Source organism: Sus scrofa, chromosome 5, assembly GCF_000003025.6.
Source record: "Sus scrofa isolate TJ Tabasco breed Duroc chromosome 5, Sscrofa11.1, whole genome shotgun sequence".
NCBI lineage: Eukaryota > Metazoa > Chordata > Mammalia > Artiodactyla > Suidae > Sus > Sus scrofa.
In genome coordinates, this window is record NC_010447.5 from 65,816,674 (window position 1) to 65,837,785 (window position 21,112).

At 46.3% G+C, this 21,112-nt stretch overlaps 1 protein-coding gene across 1 annotated transcript in view; it reads right to left on the reverse strand.

The window, feature by feature from the left end:
- Positions 1–21,112, reverse strand: part of DYRK4 (dual specificity tyrosine phosphorylation regulated kinase 4) — a 62,742-nt gene that overhangs the window by 1,611 nt on the left and 40,019 nt on the right. Inside the window, exons 7-14 of the mRNA XM_021092445.1 lie at positions 19,509–19,645; positions 19,077–19,217; positions 17,093–17,231; positions 15,437–15,518; positions 10,351–10,523; positions 7,292–7,352; positions 3,809–3,938; positions 673–848 (exon numbers count right to left, since the gene is read on the reverse strand). Coding sequence (XP_020948104.1) covers positions 673–848; positions 3,809–3,938; positions 7,292–7,352; positions 10,351–10,523; positions 15,437–15,518; positions 17,093–17,231; positions 19,077–19,217; positions 19,509–19,645 — 1,039 coding nt within the window. The remainder of the gene's footprint in view (positions 1–672; positions 849–3,808; positions 3,939–7,291; positions 7,353–10,350; positions 10,524–15,436; positions 15,519–17,092; positions 17,232–19,076; positions 19,218–19,508; positions 19,646–21,112) is intronic.

Genomic DNA, 21,112 nt, shown 5'->3' on the forward strand with positions numbered 1-21,112 from the left:
AGACAGCAGGAACAAGTGTTCACATGTGAATTACAATCTGTCCATTAGGCTACAGATCACTTTGGGGAAACCCTGGTTGAAATGATAAAAAACAATGCATTTATAAAGCACATTCTGTGGGCCAGGGATTATTCTACACACACTTTACATTCACGAATTCCTTTGATCCTCCTGCAACCAGGGAGAATAGATGCTATTATCCTCAGAAATGGAGAAACTGAGGCACAGAGAGGTTAAATATAATAGCTCCAGGGCCCACATCTGGTAAATGGTAGGGCCAGAATTTAATCCCAGCAACCTGACTCTGGTAACCAAGTATATAACCGGGAGTCTCCAGTGCCTATAAAAGATACTTGCATAATCCCATAATCTGATAAAAATTCAAAAGGTAATTATAGGGCACGCAGAGGAGGACACATTGAAAGGAAAGGAGAAGGGAATTGAAAATAGGAGGGGAACGGAAAGTCCTAATGATGAGGGGGCAAACGAGAGGAGAACCCAGCTCGAACCAAGTTTCCTGAAAGAGGAAAACCCCCCCATTACGCAATGGCTGGCCAGTCGTGGTGGAGCAGAACTAACCACGGCTGGGCTCGGAGAAACTGCCGCGCAGTCCTCCAGGGATGCCTGATCCCGAGATTATGGAGCTGGGACTGGCTCTTTGAGGGGCTATACCTTTTTTGCCCAAGCGATGTTGCCCTTGAACTTTGTCCTTCTTGGACTCCGAGGGGAAACAGAGACTGGTTTTCCTCAAGGTCTGGAGCCTGGGCCGTACTTTGAGGTTTGGCGGCTCGTGAATCCAAGCATGCTTGAGGGCCTGGTCAGGGGTCATGCGAAGAGAAGGCTCCCAGCTACACACCAACAAAGCCCAGCACTGGTTAGGGTTTTATTTCCCTTTTAAATAATGAAGTATTTTCAAAGACCCCAATAAAGAACCTAAGTAAGATATCAGAAAAGTGGTTCAGGAGTTCCCGTCGTAGCTCAACAGTTGACAAACCTGACTAGTGTCATGAGGACGAGGGTTCGATACCTGGCCTCGCTCAGTGGGTTAAAGATCCAGCATTGCCATGAGCTGTGGTGCAAGTCACAGATGCTGCTCGGATCCTGCGTTGCTGTGGCTGTGGTGTAGGCCGGCAGCTGCAGTTCTGATTTAACCCCTAGCCTGGGAACCTCCATGTGCCGCAGGTGCGGTCCTAAAAAGACAAAAAGAAAAAGTGGTTCATTTTCCAAGAACCCATTTGAGCTGTAACTCAAAGATATAAAGCAGAGATGATGACATACAATTTAAAAGTACCTGGAGAGTTCCCATCATGGCTCAGATGAAACGAATCTGACTAGTAACCATGAGGACACAGGTTCGATCCCTGGCCTCACCCAGTGGGTTAAGGATCCAGGGTTGCCATGAGCTATGGTGTAGGTTGCAGACATTGCTCAGGTCCCGCGTTGCTGTGGCTATGGCCTAGGCTGGCAGCCACAGCTCTGATTCAACCTCTAGCCTGGGAACTTTCATATGCCTTGGGTGCAACCCTAAGAAGACTAAATAAAGAAATAAATAGAAGTACCTGGAGGCAACTGAAAATGATCTTTTTGGAAAATGTAAGGAAAATCTTGGAGCCCAAGACTTCCAGAGTTTCTAGAAATTCCCTTACAAGAAATATTATAGAAAATCTAAACCAGTGGGATTTAGGGTTTAGTAAACTAAGACTGTCAAACAGATGCTTAATATCAATTCCCAAACTATGAATTTGGATCTCCAACTATATCACAAAGAACATTATTATAGAATGCTAGAATATTAAGATCATACGGGGACCATGTTATAATCCAGCCAAACTTCTAGTGCACTAACAAAACACATCTGACTGAACACCCATCACGGAATCGCCTTGCCATTCTTGAGTAATTTTAATGACAAGGCACTAACTCAGAACCAGCTATTCCAGTTTTGAAAAACTCCAATTCTTTAAAAGTTCTTCATTTTTATTAAGCCGAAATTCACTTAGGAACTTTTACCCTCGTAAGTTTGACCCAGTCCAAATTCTATCCACTGGCATCATGCAGAACAAGATAACTAATCCATCTTTTATGTTACAACTCCTTAACTATTTGCAGACATTTTTACATGACTACTAATCATTAATCACATGGTATGATCAATCCCTTCCTAGGTAGGAAATCTCAGCTGTTAGCGACTGGTGTCCTGGGAATAGATCCTAACTGCAGCAAGATGGCAGAGTCTAATATTCTAGATTCATTGAGGTCTAAACAACTCAAGTTCCTAGTTCTTTGTCAAATGAACTGCTGTTAAGCTACAACTTCCTCTCCTGAGCTCCGAGAGTTAGCCTAAAATATCTAGACATAGAAATTTACATTTACCTCCATTAAATCTGACCCCAAACTTTCAGTCTCTTATTCCAAAGATTTGCTAATTAGCCAAATACAGATTGAGAAAGCAACATGCCCCATTAGCTTGACTGCCTTTTGCAAGGTGTGGCCAACCAGCCCTTTGCACCAGAAAGGATGGTCTAAGCTGTTTCTGTATAACTCACCACCGTCTCAGTAATATTCCTCTCCCTAGTTAATGTCCATTCATTCTGTGGCCTAGGCAAGAGGCTGGGGTGGGTGGCGGGTCACCAGGGGGTACAGGATCCTTCTCCAGCTCCATTTTTCAGATGGGTAGCATGATCTCCCCACCCCGACGGGGAAAAGTTCCCTGATGGTTTCTATTCTGAGCTAGTACCTAAATTCCAGATGCACAAAAGCCAGAAGAGTAGAATTTTGTAAAACACTCCATCCCACTGGAAGAAATGAGAGAACATAAAAATATGGTCTTCCAAAAACACTAACAAACAGGAGTTCCCATCATGGCGAAGCAGAAACAAATCTGACTAGGAACCATGAGGTTGCAGGTTGATCCCTGGCCTCACTCAGTGGGTTAAGGATCCAGCATTGCCATGAGCTGTGGTATAGGTTGCAGACACAGCTTGGATCTGGCATTGCTATGGCTGTGGCGTAGGCCGGTGGCTACAGCTCCGATTAGACCCCTAGCCTGGGGACCACCATGTACTGCCGGTTTGGCCCTAAGAAGACAAAAGACAAAAAAAAAAAAAAAAAAAAAAAAAACCCCAAAAAACAAAACTAACAAACGATGGAACTGATATGGCTGGAAGGAAACTTGGGAAAAAACCTGCTCTACAGAAAAAACTGAGGCCAGAGAAAGACACTGACTTGCCCAATGTCACGTGACTAATCTATATGCCACTCAGTGGAGACAGACTTGCATAACCTCTTTAAAATAGGGATAACAGCTAGTATTTTCTAAATATCTTTCTTTCTAATACCAGGTGCTGTTCGAGGTGCTTTATGGGCTGTTATTTTTTTAAACTATGACTTGACTGAAATACAGAATCTAATTTCTAAGATTCAAAGTATGCGTACAGATTCTAAGAAGCTGTACATAATAAATGGTTCTAGATCACCCTTCCCCGGAATTCTCTAGCAGTTAAGGGCCCGGTGTTTGTCACCGCTGTGACGTGAGTTCGATCCCTGGCGTGGGAACTTCTACATGCCCCAGGTGCAGCCTTCCCCCCACCCCCCGCCAAATTAGATAACCCTTCCCCCAACTCCTTAACACAAAAGAATTTAGGCAACAGGTGGGAAAGCATCTTGTAGAATCTAAAGCTCTATGGTCCATGTTGATTATGTTTTATAACTGCCCCCCAGCCCGGTCCCAGCCTTTCACCAGCAAACATGTGGGAAAGTAAAGTATTTAAGAGGAAACCCAGAGGCAAAGACACCCTGGCAAACTCACACCAAACACCTTCTGAGAAAGTCCAGGAAGCTGGTGTCGTAGGTTTTCAGCACCATCGTGAGATCCTTGGAATCCGGGTATCTTTTTTTCCCCCTGTTGTTGGTTATATTTTTAGGAAAACCTTTGGAATCTTTAGAGATACAACATTCTGGGTTTAGTTCCAGGTGTCAAGAGGCATCGGTCACATCACAGCTGTTCATTCAACCACAATGCTTCTCAGAGGGGACTCTGCAGCATTCACACGCGCTGTCCCCTCTCTCCTCCCCCAAACACACTCACAACCTCCATCAGTTTGAAATAACCATGTGCAAATTATCCAATGAACATAATTTGCTTTTACAAACAACTTTCCCTCCTATTTGGTATGTTTTGAGCCTCCTTCCCACTGCCTCCTGCCTGAGTCAATAAACAGTTTTCAATGGTTTAACAGTAACTAATTGAAAATAATAATGATAATTATCATGATGATGATGATGATAAAAATAAATCTGAAGTGATAAAAACATACTGTCCATTCTTGGGTTATCTATGCCCTTTGTTCCTTCCTCATTAACCCCAAAACCTGAGCATTTGGGACACCCATAGGGAATAACAAGAAAGTCATTTTGGGAGAAAAACTTGGTTTCAGAGCTCAGGTACATGCAACACAAGAAAATTAATCTCATGCAACTTTAAGTCACATAAACATTTTGGCCATGATTGGAAAGATCAAACTTGGTTGGTTGCTTAAGACACAGCTTGGACTGACTTTCTTCAGCCATTTCCACTGATGAAAGCCCTCACCAAATAAATGATCAGTCATTGCTGAAAAGAAGCCCTCCAGACAGCTCCAAAGGTGGCCCAAGAATGCTTAGTGCAATGCTATGAAGGCAGGGCCACTCATTTGGGCCTCTAGGTCCTGGTGAACGTGTTCAGAAAGCTGACTACTTATGCTCGCACCTTGTAAATCTGCATGGAAGTGGGTCGATGGGTATATATACACAAACAATTTATACATTCACACAGTAGAAATCTCACAAAAACCAAATTTCATATAATGGATATTCTAGAAGGTACATAATGAATGCTTCTAATTATTGTTGCAATCAATGCAATTTGCGGGGCATCCAACAGAACACTTCTTACTGAATTCCTGGAAGAGCCCATGAATGTGTGTATGTGTGTATATCCATACACAGGTATCCGTCTGTTTATAAGATAAAAATGGGCTGAGGGTTACCGCATAGGAAATAAGTCCTATGAACGCATACAAATGCCCACTTGCTTTCTGATTGTGGTACCAGTGAGCCCAGTTTATCCTGTATTGTCTTTCACAAATGACCCAAGAAGAATCAGGCTCATGGCTTACAAATAACATAGCTCCTACAGTCATCCTTTCCCCAGCTCTCTGATCCACCCCAATACCTCATTTTTCCTTCTAGCGCCCAGGGCACTTACATATCTCACAGCCCCCGAAGCAACATCCCTTTGCTGCTAATGAAGGGTATTAACTAGGAATGGCTGGGGCGGAGGGTCTGTTGGCAGTCCAGACCTGGAGAAGGGACAGCCAAGAACCGAAGTGGACATCATGTTTCCCAAACTCACCTCCTCATAAGAATTACAAGGCGCTGTTGTAAAAAACAGACTCCTGGGTTCCACCCCAAACCTACTCTATCATAGATTATACAAGAGAATTATGGGAATTAGCATTTTTGCCAAGAACCCAAATTCTTCTTTTTTTTTTTTTTTTTCTTACAGCCGCATTTGCAGCATATGGAAATTCCGGGCTGGGGTCCAATCAGAGGTGCAACAATAGATCTAAGCAGCATTTTCAACCTATGCCACAACTCGTAGCAACACGGGATCCTTAACCCACTGAAAGAGGCCAGGGATCAAACCTGCATTCTCATAGAGACAACATCAGGTCCTTAACCTGCTTAGCCACAGTGGGAACTCCCCAAGCGATTTTTTTTTTTTTTTTTTTTTTTTTTTTTTTTTTGCCTTTTCTAGGGCCACTCCTGCAGCATATGGAGGTTCCCAGGCTAGGGGTCTAATGGGAGCTATAGCTGCCAGCCTACACCACGGCCACAGCAACGTGGGATCCAAGCCGCGTCTGCGACCTACACCACAGCTCATGGTAACGCCAGATCCTTAACCTGCTGAGGGAGACCAGGGATTGAACCCGCAACCTCATGGTTCCTAGTCGGATTCATTAACCACTGAGCCATGACGGGAACTCCCCAAGTGATTCTTTTTTTTTTTTTTTTTCCAAGTGATTCTTATAATCAGATGAAGTTTGGGAAACACTAAACAGTCTGCTGGTTCCAGTAAAGTCCTTTCTTACCGAAACCTCATCACTATTCTGCAGCCCAGTGCTGGTGATAAAAGACAGGCCCTCTATGAAATGGACATATGGATGTCTTTGGTACCCACTTACCAAAGTGCCCTGTATGCCCTTCCTTTTGATCCCTGAAGTACACATCTCTTTTCAAGATGTGACTCATCCCACAATGTCTTTGTCTAGCAGGAGGGAACCCCAATGTTCCTACTTGCCTTTCCCCAAATCCTTCGAAATCTAGGCTGAATGGGAAAAGAATATTTGAGGTTAAAAGGTCACTTCCGGAGGGCCAGAGTGGATTTTTCTACATGGGCTACCTTATCTTCCTATGGTTCTTTAGAGGGATTTTAGATCTGGGACTAACTCCATCTTCGGCTGTATAGTGGCCTGGAAGCCTGCCTCTGTGGGACCTTGTTGATCCACCTGTGCATCCTGGACCGCACCACTCGGCTGGAAAGGCAGGGGATCATAAAATCCAGAGCCTGGGAATTGTGATGGTGGGGGTGAGCTTGCATGGGGACCGTGGAGAGGGCTTCGTTCTAGCAAGGAGGCAGATTCCTAAACATAATCGGCAAGCCACAGCCCACCCACAGCAACGCTGTCCTGAGGGCCCTTGCTTATCTATTCTAAACCAAAGTAGCAATGAACCTGGAGTAGTAAAGGGACTGGGGCATCATGAGAATTTTGGCAGGGAAAAAATAAGGCTCCACTAATGAGAGAATGTAGCAATAGAATTTCCCACTATTCTTGCAAAGTAACTTCTGATCTTTGATTTCCCTGCACAGTGCATAGTGTGAACAGACAGACAAGCTGCTTGGGGAGACAGAGTTTATAGAAGAGGGTGGAATTGTAATCTTTTGGGGTTTTAAGAGCTGCTGACAGATCTTCTGAGCAGGCACCTGATCATTCTCAGGATCCTGCACATTTTCACTGCCAAGACCTCATCCCTGCATGACTCCCCCAACCCACCTCCGGCATGCACTGGGTACCACTTCTCAGCATCCTGTCACTTTTCTGAAAGCAACTCCTAAGCACAGCCTGTCTTTTGGGGTGGGGCCAAGTGGAAGAGCATCAAATGGGGTTTAGCCTAGAAAGGTGTCTTAAAGGGCTGTGAAATCTAATCAGCCACAGTGGGAACAAGACGGTCGGTCAGACCTAGGACTCACCAAAGAACGTCTGTCTCCTGGAGGCCGTCTGGATGAAGCGGGTTGGCGGCAGGCCTAGCACCTGCAACAAGGACAAAGCAGTGGGTTCACTCTCCTGGAGCCAGGACTGCTAGGGTGGGGTGGCACTTTGGCCAAACGCTGCCTCCAGAGATAAAGACCCGGGATGTTAAGTGGTGCTCTCAAGCCAGTGGCAGAGCAGGCCCTGGGCCTTGACCCTTATTCCACGGCCTTTTCAGTATCCTGAGCATCCATATCGCCCACACTGCTCTTTTTTTTTTTTGCTATTTCTTGGGCCGCTCCCGCGGCATATGGAGATTCCCAGGCTAGGGGTCCAATCGGAGCTGTAGCCACCGGCCTACACCAGAGCCACAGCAACGCGGGATCCGAGCCGCGTCTGCAACCTACACCACAGCTCACGGCAACGCCGGATCGTTAACCCACTGAGCAAGGGCAGGGATCGAACCCACAGCCTCATAGTTCCTAGTCGGATTCGTTAACCACTGCGCCACGACGGGAACTCCTTTTTTTTTTCTTTTTTTTTTTTTTCTTCTTAGCTGCCGGTCTATACCACAGCCACAGCAACTCGGGATCTGAGCCGTGTCTGTGACCTACACCAAAGTTCACGGCAACACCAGATCCTTGACCCACTGAGCGAGGCCAGGGAACAAACTCACATCCTCATGGATACTAGTCGGATTCTTAACTCCCTGAGGCACAACAGGAACTCCTCCCACACTGTTCTAAACAGGCATCTGCACCAACTAGGCAGCCACTCTTGATGGCAGGCAAATCTCACCGGCAGGATGAATAAACCCGTGTACCTGCTGACCACCCATAATTAAGGGGTGACATATCCCAGCTGGGGGGGGGATGGGAAGGAAGGAGAGCAGGGGGAGATGGAAATCACCAGATGGGCATCAAACCACAAAATGACAATATACCTTCTAGAAGAAAACTGTGGCACTTTCCCCATTGTAACCTATAAGCTGCACAGAGAGAGGGGAAGGACAGGTGTTCGCCTCAGCCCAGGGCCGTCCTTGCAGCTGGGCTCCCAGCCACGTCCCTATGTGACCCTTCCCTCCTGCTCCTCTGCCTCATTGACTGAGGTCAGGAGGAAGCTGAATCAGCTCTGGGGCAGTAGGAACTGTTCCCCAAATCCCACAGCCCCATTCTCCTCAGCACTGGAAGCAGCAGTGGTCCGGGGCTGCTTCATTAAATGGTCCACCATCAGCCTTAGAAGCCATGGACTCTGGGCCCCTCATTTTACAGAGATTCAGGGCAGGGGAGTGACTGGCCAAAGAGAAGAATCAGGATAAGCCTCCAGGCTGACGGACCCCCGGGTCAGTGTTTATCCCACCACAGCTATCCTTTATAGCTACTATTACCTAAGTTATTTTAATACTTTATTATCAATTTCAACCATGAGGTGAATCTCTATATATTTAATAATTCTCAAGGATGTATGTATCTCTCCAATCATCTTTGACTTTAAGGCAATCTAGAAAGTAGAAATTTGGGATGATGGATAGGTAGAGAGAGAGAGAGGGAAGGAAGGAGGGAGAGATTAGCTATATCCTTATTCACAGTCAAAATATCTTTAACAGAAATATAGATCAGTGGAACAGGACAGAAAGCCCAGAATTAAACCCACGCATCTACAGTCAACTAATCTATGACAAATCAGACAAGAATATACAATGGAGAAAAGACGGTCCCTTCAACAAGTGGTGCTGGGCAAACTGGACAGCCACATGTAAAAAGAATGAAATTAGAACGCTTCCTAACACCATACACAAAAATAAAATGGATTAAAGACCTAGATATAAGACAAGACACTATAAAATTCTTAGAGGAAAACATAGGTCAAACACTCTCCGACATAAACCACAGCAATATCTTCTCAGATCCACTTCCTGGAGTAGTGACGATAAAAACAAAAATAAACAAATGGGACTTAAATAAAGTTACAAGTTTCTTCACAGCAAAGGAAACCCTAAACAAAACAAAGACAACACACAGAATGGGAGAATATTTGCGAGTGAAGTGACTGACAAGTGATTAATCTCCAAAATTTATAAACACCTTCTGCAGCTCCATACCAAAAAAACAAACAACCCCATCAAAAAATGGGCAGAAGCTCTAAACAGACAACATACCGATGGCCAGAAACACATGAAAAGACGTTCAGCATCACAGTCAAAATATCCTTCTTCACTGGGAAAATGCTAACATATGAAATTTCCAATTTTTAGGATTGTCTTCTCTTTTGTCTACTTTAGCTTCAAAGCAAGATGGCTTTAAGTAAAAGAATAGTTGGAGTTTCCGTGGTGGTGAAGTGGAAACTAATCTGACTAGGAACCATGAGGTTGCGGGTTCAATCCCTGGCCTTGATCAGTGGGTTAAGGATCTGGCATTGCTGTGAGCTGTGGTGTAGGTCGCAGACACGGCTCAGATCTGGAGTTGCTGTGGCTGTGGTGCAGGCCAGCAGCTGTAGCTCCGGTTCAACCCCTAGCCTGGGAAACACCATGTGCCTTGGGTGTGGCCCTGAAAAGACAAAAGACAAAAAAAAAAAAAAAGAATAGTAGGCATAATAATCATACGAGAGTCTTGGTAAAATGTTTTCACTGGGAGGTAGTCTTTCCAGAAAGTTAAGAGGGTAACTAATGACGGAACAGCATATAGATCTCAATGGGTGTTGTGTCACTCTGGTTTTGAGATTCTTTTGAATGTATCCAAAAGATGGGTACAGAGTTGTGTTTGAAAAATGTCACTATTCACTATTGAAAATGTCACTATTCACTACTGAAAATGTCACTGTTCATTTTTTGTTCATAAAAATGTCAATTTGCTGGAAATCACATCCTTTGCAACTACTTACATTTATGATAAAAATGTGAGATGTCAACTCAAAAGTGTACATCATTTCAAAATCTCCAACCCCCCCCCCCCAAAAAAAGGACACAGGCCACTGTCCTGCAGCGAGTCCACGGGCCCGGCAGCTGACGGCGGAGGTTGCGGATGCTGAGCTCGGCGTCTGGCGCGCAGCCTGCCCCCCTCACCTCCATGATGCAGGCCAGCTGCTCCACCTCGTTCTCCCCCGCGAACAGGGGGTAGCCCGTGTACAGCTCGGCCATGATGCAGCCCAGGCTCCACATGTCAATGGCCATGTTGTAGGGGTGGCCCAGGATCACCTCCGGGGATCTGTAGAACCGGCTTTGGATGTAGGTGTAGACTGCAGGGGAAAGGAGGAGAAGCCTTGGGTAGAAGCCTCCTCTCCAGAGCACGCTGTTCCCCTGAGGCTTCTCGGGAGGGTGGACAACAACTAAGACGCCCCCGGACTTCACCCGCTGGGCTTTGGGACCAGCACTTAGGAGTCACCATCTGTATCCAACCTCTTCATAGCCTCAGGGCGACCTGATTATTATGGAGGGATCGTTATCCTCATGTTATTTTTTTTTAAGATTTTTATTTTTTCTATTCGAATTGATTTACAATGTTCTGTCAATTTCCGCTGTTCAGCAAAGTGACCCAGTCATATTATTTTTCTCACATTATCCTCCATCATGTTCCATCACAAGTGACTAGATATAGTTATAGATATATTATCTATATATATACAGATAGGTAATAGATATATTATTCTTCATCATGTTCCATCACAAGTGACTAGAGTTCCCTGTGCTATACAGCAGGATCTCATTGCTTATCCCCTCCAAATGCAACAGTTTGCATCTACTAACCCCAAACTCCCAGCCCATCTCACTCCCTCCCCCTCCCCCTTTTATCCTCATGTTATTGATAAAGAACTCGGAAGTGGAGTCGCCTTATGGTGTGGCGGGTTAAGGATCCAGTGTTATCACTGTAGTGGCTCAGGCCGCCACTGTTGTGTGGGTTCTGTCCCTGATCTGAGAACTTCCACATGCCTTGGGCATGGCCAAAAAAAAAAAAAAAAAAAAAAAAAAAAAAACTCTAAAGTAAGCATTGTTCTAGGAAAGTAAATTTGTCCAACACGATTTATCAGAAGGAAGCATAAGACTAATAATAAAGCCAAGTTTTCAGATTGTACAATTAAATTTGGGAGTAGACATCTGAAAGTATTGTGATTTGGCAAGGGAAGCAGTATATCAAAATTGAAAAAGAATAGAGTTCCCGTCGTGGCGCAGTGGTTAACGAATCCGACTAGGAACCATGAGGTTGCGGGTTCGATCCCTGCCCTTGCTCAGTGGGTTAACGATCCGGCGTTGCCGTGAGCTGTGGTGTAGGTTGCAGACGCGGCTCGGATTCTGAGTTGCTGTGGCTCTGGCATAGGCCGGTGGCTACAGCTCCGATTCGACCCCTAGCCTGGGAACCTCCATATGCCGCGGGAGCGGCCCAAGAAATAGCAACAATAACAACAACAGCAAAAAAGACAAAAGACAAAAAAAAAAAAAAAAAAAATTGAAAAAGAAGCATGCAAAATGCATAATTTTAAAAAGTAGGAGTCCCCTGGTAGCATGGCAGTGAAGGATTTGGCGTTGTCACTGTTAGGACTCAGGTTCAATCCCTGCCCTGGGAACTTCTGCATGCCGAGGGCATGGCCCTAAAAAAATAAAATAAAATAAGGTAAAATGTATATTCATATATCATGTGCATGTGCTGCATAATGTAAAGGATAGAAAGAAAAGCTCAGCAAAACCTTGGCAGACGTGGAGGTACAGAAGACAGTATTGTAGGCAGCCTAGATTTTACAGATGAGATGAAAGTTGGAGAAATGGGGCATTATAGTTATTTCTCTACACTGCTAATTGGTTACCTAGATGGGGGCAGAGCAGGGATTCTGTAGTCACTTCTTTGGTGTTTGAATGGGTTACAGTAAGGTTGTAGCAATTTTTTTTTTTTGTCTTTTTTGGGCCACATCCACAGCATATGGAGGTTCCCAGGCTAGGGGTCGAATTGGAGTTGTGGCCACTGGCCTACACCACAGCCACAGCAACTTGGGATCCAAGCCGCATCTGCAACCTACACCACAGCTCACAGCAACACCAGATCCTTAACCTGCTGAGCAAGGCCAGGGATTGAACCTGCATCCTCATGGATGCTAGTCAGATTCATTTCTGCTGAGCCACAACAGGAACTCCAAGGATGTAATAATTTTGTGATCTAAAACAAAGATTTAATAAAAATGACTTTTATACCCTTTCTGCTTCCAAAAATGGGCTTAAGGCATTTTGCAATTGAAGTACAAACATATAGGATAGTGGTTTTTTTTAATTTCTTTAATTAAAAAATTTTTTTATGGTTGCACCTATGGCATATGGAAGTTTCTGGGCCAGGGACTGAATCCAAATTGCAGCTGCCACCTACACCACAGCTGTCGCAATGCTGGATCCTTTAACCCACTGCGCTGGGCTGAGGATCAAACCTTTGCCTCCACGGGGACCCCAGCCACTGTAGGTGGGTTCTTCATCCACTGTACCACAGTGGGAACTCCTAGTTTTTAAAAATGGATTTAACAGAAAAAGATAAGTACAGTATGATTTCACTTATATATGGAATTAAAAAAAAAAATGAACAAAGAAAACAAAACAGAAACAGATTCACAGAGACAGAGAACCACCTGGTGTTCACCAGAGGGAAGGGGTGGAGGTGGGGATGAGTGACGTGGGTGAAGGGGATCGAGAGCTATGACCTTGGGTTTGAAGAGTTCTAAAGTAAATAAGCCACGGAGATGTAACATACAATATAAAGCAATAACTTTGTATGGGGACGGATGGTAATTAAACCTATCATGGCGATCATTCCATAAATGCATGCAGATATCAAATCATTATGTTGTACACTTGAAACTAAATTATATCAAAGGTCAAATAAACGAATATGAGAATAGTTTCCACTTTAATTTCCATTAAAGTGGATTTAATGGATTTATGCACATGACATGTACCATATGCCAGGCACCAGTCCAAGTGCTTGATACTGATTAACCCTTTCTTTCCTTTTTTTGTTTTGTTTTGTTTGCTTTTTGGGGCATATGGAAGGTTGCAGGCTAGGGGTTAAACTGGAGCTGCAGCTCCTGGCCTACACCACAGCTCACAGCAACGCTGGATCCTTAACCCACTGAGAAAGGCCAGGGATCAAACCTGCATCCTCATGGATATTAGTCAGGTTCATAACCCACTGAGCTACAACGGGAACTCCCTGATTAACTCTCTCAATCCTTACAACAACCCTGTGAGTCAGGAGTTATCATCATCCCCATTTTATTTTATTTTATTTTATTTTATTTTGGTTTTGGCCACACTTGCAGCATTCGGAAGTTCCTGGGCCAGGTATCAAACCCACACCACAGCAGTAAGCAGAGACCCTGCTGTGACAACACTGGATCCTTAACCCACTGAACCACATGGAAACTCCACTACTGTCCCTATTTTAAAATGAGGAAACTGAAGGAGTTCCCATCGTGGCTCAGAGGAAACGAATCCGACTAGGAACCATGAGGTTGTGGGTTCGATCCCTGGCCTCGCTCAGTGGGCTAAGGATCTGGCGTTGCCCTGAGCTGTGTGGTGTAGGTCACAGACGAGGCTCAGATCCTGTGTTGCTGTTGCTGTGGCAGAGGCTGGCGGCTACAGCTCCGATTAGACCCCTAGCCTGGGAACCTCCATATGCTCCGGGTGCGGCCCTAAAAAGCAAAATAAATAAAAATAAAAATAAAAATAAAATAAAACGGGGAAACTGAGGCCTACAGAGATGAAATAAATCCCCAAGGTCACTCAGCTATACGTGGCAGAGCTGGGAATTGAATTCAGGCAGTTCAAGTTGAGTATTCATACCCTCCACAGTCTCAATGGTTAATATAAAGATCAAAGGAAGTCAGAAAATATAAAAGGGGGACATGCAAGGATGAGATCATTAAAAATTCAGTTCTGAGCCCCTGGCAGCCAAGATAAATGTTAATAGGTTATAGAGCTTTTGTCTCTGAGGAGAGAAAGCATATGAGTTCTTTGTGGGAGAAATACTGTTTTCTAGCTGGAATTTCTTATGGCATTCATATACAAAAAGATAAGTCTTCCAGAGTGGTTCTGGAAAATATATGGGACTATCCACCTAGTAGTCTGGTATTCTCTTCAGTCCCAGGGAGCTTCCTTTGACACACTGCCACGTGAAAGCTGGCCCCAAAGCCCCTCTTTCCTGCGCCCATAGCACAGCCTGTAAATCTCTCTTGTCCTTGCATCTGTCACGTTATCTTTTTACCTTCCTGTCTCCTCCATCAGGCTGTAAGCAATCTGAGGAGAGGAAATGCTCATTTTTTTTTGTCTAGTATCCAAGACAGTGACCGACACATAGCAGATACTCAACAAATGTTTGTGTTCTCAACATTAAACTTCGTAAAAGCCAAAAGAAAAGGCTCTTACATCAAGTTCAGTGACGGCTGTACAAATACCAGGACTGCTTTCTGGATTCTAGCTTGAGAAAAATACAAAGTCTGGAGAACCTAGGGCTGTGAATGCCCAACTTTAGAATGCCTGTGTTTTCTAAAGTGTAGACTCCTGGGTCCTCCGCCAGAAATTCTGATCTGGTATCTCTGGGGTCAGGCCGCGGAAGCGATGATTTTTCAGGGGCCTCGGGTGACTTAGATGCACATCTAGTTAGGGTTTTGTTTTGTTTCGTTTTTTTGTCTTTTTAGGGCCGCACCTGCGGCATATGGAAGTTCCCAGGCTGGGGGTCGAATCAGAGCTGCAGCTACCAGCCTACACCACAGCCACAGCAACACAGGATCCGAGCCACATTTGCAGCCTATACCACAGCTCACAGCAATACGGGATCCGTAACCCATTGAGTGAGGGCAGAGATCAAACCTGCATCCTTATGCATACTAGTCAGATTCGCTTCTGCTGAGCCCCAACGGGAACTCCCTGTTAGTTTCGGGGCCCAATATTCTTGGATAACTCCAAATCCCTAGGGTATGAGAGCAGCAAAGGAGCCTTATGGTACTTGAGCCAACCTCTGTTTCAGAGACATGAAACAGCTTGTTCCAAATCATATCAGCAATTGCTATGGCTGAGCCCGGACTAGACCCCAGGTGACCTTGGGTGTGAACCATTCATTTCAGTAAAGGAAAGAAATCGCAATAGAGAAATTCAATCCAAGGGACTAGAATGGCCCTACCTTTCTGGTGTTCATAACAGCTTGATCCGAAGTCAATGACTTTAACAGTGACTTGGCCCTTTTGGTATAACACTATATTCTCCTAGAGAGAAGAGAGACACATCAAATTTTAATCCTGTTGCCCCAGACACCCTATATACCTAATCGCCGCCCATCCCCCAGGACCCGGTCCTAGTCTAAATGCAACCACCTCCAGGTGGACCCTCCCACATCTCCAAAGCCCCCCGTTCTCCATCCTCTGCCTTCCCATGCCACTGTGGGCCGTGCCTCTTGTCTGGACTCAGCATGTGCTGCTTGGCAGTATGTCTTTGCATGTATGTTGCTTCCATTCCCATGTAGACTGCACCTCCTGAAGACTGAGTTTCTTTCTTTCTTTCTTCAGCATTCTTGGCTGCCCCAAGGCATAGGGAGTTCTCAGGCCAGGGATCAGATCTGAGCCGCGGCTACGGCAAAGCCAGATCTAACCCACTGTGCCAGGGTTGGGGATGCAACCTGTGTCCTGGCACTGCAGAAATGCCACCAATCCCATTGCCACCACGGGAACTCCCTGAGGTTATTTTTTATATCCCTGGCACCTGGTTCTACACCCTGGTTGCATGAGGCATTAGAAATATCACTGACTGACTTTGATGTTTCTAGTAAGTGCCTCACTAATATTCTGCTATGATAGTAAAAGACACCCCCTCCCCCCCAAAAGAAAAACCAACGATTTGATTGGCACTGTGATTCTAATACTGCCTTGGGGGAAATGTGAAGGCAGGGGTTCGGGAAGGGTCCTGGCTGACAAGGCAGAACTCTCTAGGGCTCTCCTCTCAGAGCGTGGGAGGGGACCACCTGGGGCTGGAAGAGTAAGTCCTAAGCATAGTTCCAAGGATCTCAGCAGCAGATGGACGGCCAGGAATATCCAGTGATTTGACTGCTTCCAGAGTCCCTTAACATTCTCCATATGGCATTCCAAGCCCGGTCTGAAGCTGCTGGCACCACAAACTAACAAAGGACCGACCAGTCCACGGTACCTTTTCTAAAGAATATTGGTATTAGCCAGAAGATGATGAGCAGCAAAAGCCTTTAAAAAGTAGGAATTTCTAGCGCATCTCTAGCCCAGTGGAAAGGCTCCTTCCCTAAATGGGGCTGGCCATTCCCTCTTATTGGCAGAAATAGCTCTACAGTGGGGGTGGAAGCGTCAGGCCATCCCAGGTCATTGACATACCCATGAAGTCCCTAAGAATGACTCCCTGATTCTTGAATTCATGCTCACGAAACTCTCCCGGTTGTGTGTACACTTCCCTAGTGAGCACGTATTTATCCCATATTCCAATATTTCCTCTATTGTTCAAGGAAATCCCTTAGCTCATAGGTTGGCTACCAAGTATCTAGTGAGGTTCCTTGGTCTGAGTCAGCCCCCTACGCCCCAAAACCACACGTCTCCACACGCCCTAAGCCCTCAGTCCTCTGGTTCCCGTCTGCCTCCGTGCCACCACCTCTCTCTCCCGTGCCTTCGTCCTCCCTGCGTCCCACTGGGTTTACGCAACTTGCAAACATGATGCTTGGCTTCCATCTGGAAGAGCTGGCCAGTGACCCCTGGGGAACGGAGCGGGGCAAACCGTTTCTGAGGGTGAGACCCAGCTCCCCTGGCAGGACAGAGGTCGTACTCACGGGCTTGAGGTCACAGTGAATGATTTTCTCTACATAAAGCATCTGCAAACACTTCAAAACAGAGAGGGTGAAGCGGCGAATTATGGACAAACTGAAGCCTTGGAAACTGTTGGTCTTCATCAGCTCATACAAGTTGATGCTGGGAAAGAGAGAGGACGGGATGGGTATTGGCGTGAACAGTATGGAGCCGACTTTGAACCTGTGAACAATCCCACTCCACCTGGTTTCCCTGGGGCAGGAGGCAAGGCTCAGACCAGGAGGCGGGGCTTTCACGTCCTATAAACTCAACTTTCCCATTGATTGATGGTGGGTCAGGGCACAGCGCTACTGTGCTGGTCTCTCAGATGTACCTTTCTTATGCGGTGGCAAAGTTCTTCAATCACTTAACACAAACACGTGTGTGTTAAAAGTGTGGACCTTTGGGACTGGCATAGGCACGATATTGTATATGGAATGGATGGTTAACAGGGACCTGCTGAAGAGCACAGGGTCTACTCAATATTCTGTGATAATTTATACGGAAGAGAATCTGAAAAAGAATGGGTGTGTGTTGGAGTTGCTGTTGTGGCTCAGCAGTCATGAAACTGGTTCCAACCCTGGCCTCGCTCAGTGGGTTAAGGATTCGGTCTTGCCAAGAGCTGTGGTGTAGGTCACAGATGTGGCTCAGATCTAGCGTTGCTGTGGCTGTGGTGTAGGTCAGCGCCTGCAGCTCTGATTCAACCCCTGGCTGGGGAACCTCCATATGCTGTGGGTGCAGCCCTAGAAAAGACCAAAAAAAACCAAAAAAACAAAACAAAACAAAAAAACAAAACCAAAAAACAGTGCATCCTAATCCTAACTTGCATTGCAATTAGTAGCCAACAAAGGCAGTCTGGGTGGTCCCTGATGCCACAGGAAGATAATTCAGCTCTGCAAATTGGAACATGAACCGCATTTTGTCATCATCAGAGATGGTGAGGAGAGTGTTGACTTTCCCTTTGATTCAGTTTAGCTGTTCTGGAATTTCCCATCAGTGATGGTGTCTGGGGTGTACCAAGCCACCAGAACAGTGATGCCAGCAACACTGGGCCTCTAGGGCTGGGCTCTGATGATCCCCCTTTGCTCAATGCACTCTGGGTTCCTGGTCTTATTTAAATGGCATCAGATGGTCTTCCCAGAGAGAAAAGGAATCAAATGAGCACGCCCTTCCCATTAGCACGCTCTTTCAGCTCTAATATCCCACCCAAAGTTGCCTGTCTATTTAAGTCAGGTTCTGCTCTCTTACCAAAAGTATCTGCTCCTGTCCTTGGCTGCTCAAAATCAAAGACCTTCCCCTCTGCCACTTTGTGTGTGTGTGCCTTTTTAGGCCCACACCTGCAGCATATGGAGGTTCCCAGGCTAGGAGTCGAATCGGAGCTATAGCCACCGGCCTATGCCACAGCCACAGCAATGCCAGATCTGAGCCATATCTGCGACCTAAACCACAGCTCAGGGCAACACTGAGTTTAACCCACTGAGCGAGGCCAGGGATCGAACCTGCGTCCTCATGGTTGCTAGTCAGATTCATTTCCGCTGAGCCATGATGAGAACTCCCCTTTCCCCTTTCTGAGCAGCCAACCCTCTGCTCCCTTGGGTTCCAGCCTCTGCTCCACAGGGTCATAAAGCCAGTGTGTGAGGACATGGCAGCCAAGGTGCATCCTTTCCTACATATTTCAGTTTAACTTTTGAGGGCAGAGGCCTTGACTTGGCTATGTCATCGAGCCCAGCACCTAGACAGCACATCTTGATACACTGGCAGGGGACCAGTGTGACCGAGGGATGGGGTGAGATGGGCAGCTTTGGGTCCAGCTCTTGGGTTTTCTAGATGACTGAGTGGCCAGTGTGTCCACTCTGGTCATGAAATGTCCACATCCAGACAAATCTAGTGGTCTGACTTCCAAGTGTCTCTTCTGTCACTTAAGCATCTTTTCAAAAGAAAATGAATTACAAAGAAAAAGCAGCTGACCCCAGGAGTTCAAAGGTGATGCAGAGGTGATTGCGGAAGTAGAAGAAGTCCTTCATGTGCACCACGTTGTAGGTGTTGTCTTTGTCCTTCCTTCTGAGAGCTTCCAGGATCTTCAGCTCCACCAGCGCCTGGTGGTGAAATCTGAAAAGTTTGGGGAGGGGTGGGGAGGGTGGGGACAGAAGACACGGTGTCATGTCAGGTTGCAGCAGGTGGCCCACTTTCTCAGCCCCTCCCTAAGACCCCAACAAGGCAGAAGGTGCTCAATACTCTTGCCTCCTCTCTGCCTCCATCCTGGTCTCAGACAGAGAGAGAGGGGACAATGGAAAGAAGAGGAAAGTCAGAGAGAGAGGCAGAGCCAGGAAGCCCTGGCATCATGAAGGGGCCGGCCACGTGGTCCCTCCTCTACAGCCTGTGCCAGCTGCCAAGCCACACCTCTTCTTGTTCCTGATGATTTTCAAGGCCACCAACTCATTGTTTTTATGATCCAAGCACTTGGCCACCTGTCCGAAGGACCCTTTCCCGATCATCTCCAGAACCTCGTAGCGGTAGGCAATGTGGTCATGCAGGACCTGCAGAAGCCAGGCCAGGGGTGAGGAGCAGAGCCATAGCCTCTGGGGCCACCCATTCCCAGCTCATGGCTGGCACCTGCGGAGAACTCCACTGGGCACTGTGCCACCACCACCCTCATCTCATTGCTACTGCAGTGGGGCCGCTGCCCGGATCCTTGGCCATCAGGGTGGCACCAGGGAAAGTCTGTAGTGTCAGGCAGTGCAAAGAACCCTGGAAAGTGCTGGGGAAACTTGGGTTCTGATCCCTGTCCTGCCACCATCTCTAGTTTTCTGCATGTGCAGGAACCTTGAACAAAGTGACCCCGAAAGTCCTGTCCAGTTGGGACATTTCATGATTCTTGAAAGCAGTTGGGCAGCTTGTCTGTTTGGGGGAAATTCTCTCTGATCCCTGCTGTGTCTCCATCAATCAAAGACAGTTCTGTGTCTACTGGGCCACTTCCTGGCCAGATCTGGTTCCCCTCGTGACTTATTCAGACTTAATTCCATCTTGGAGTTAGCAGTTCAGAACTTGGACATTTTTCAACTAAGTAGAGAAATACAGAGTTCTCTCTGGCACAGCGGCTCAGGCCGCCGCTATGGCACAGGTTTGATCCTGGCCTGGAAATTTCCACACGCCGAAGGCACTAGAAATTAAGGAACAGGTATCTAGTCAAGGCAACAGGAGCTGTTCAATCAGAAGGACTTTATCTGGGGGTTTTCAGACAAGCCACTTAGCGCGCTGAGTGGCAGAGCCTGTGACCGAAGGTTCTGGACAAGATAACCTCTAAGGTTTCCCCACTCCGAGAATCTGATTCCTGGTGTTAGATTCATGAATGCAGCCAAGGTGAAGGTTAAGTGTGAGTGTCTGGGTCCAGGGTTTGTGACTGTGTGGTGGGGATCTGTTCACACAGGAGCCGTCAAGATGATGAATATGAACCAGTCCCTGTGGGGGAAATGACATGTATGATAAAACAGAAAAAGGTCATCCAGGAGCTTTTATTGGAGGAATCCAAAAAAGAGTTTATTGCGAGGATTTCATCTTATATCAGTCTGGACTTTCCAATGGGTCCAGGGCTGTGCAGAAGAACAGCCTGTGGGGGAATTCACCTGGATGCCAGCCTGCTGCCCCAAATACTCTCAGGGAAAAATCAGTATCCTCTGAGCAGAGTACTTTGTGATTTTTTTTTTTTTTTTTTTTTTTTTTTTTTTTTTTGGCCATGCCCACAGCATTCGGAAGTTCCCAGGCCAGGGATCGAACCTATGCCACAGCAGTGACAAGGCTGGATCCTTAACCTGCTGAGCCACCAGGGAGCTCCCTTCGTCTTTTAACTGCATGTTTTTCTCCCCATGTTTATAGTGGTGTTTTTTTTGGTTTAGCATCTAGCAGAAGCCTTCGGGGTGCCTAGAGTTCCAGACACATCAGCTCCGGATGCTACAAAATACCCCACACTTTTTTCCTTTCCAGACTCTCTCTTGTCCCTCAGGCCC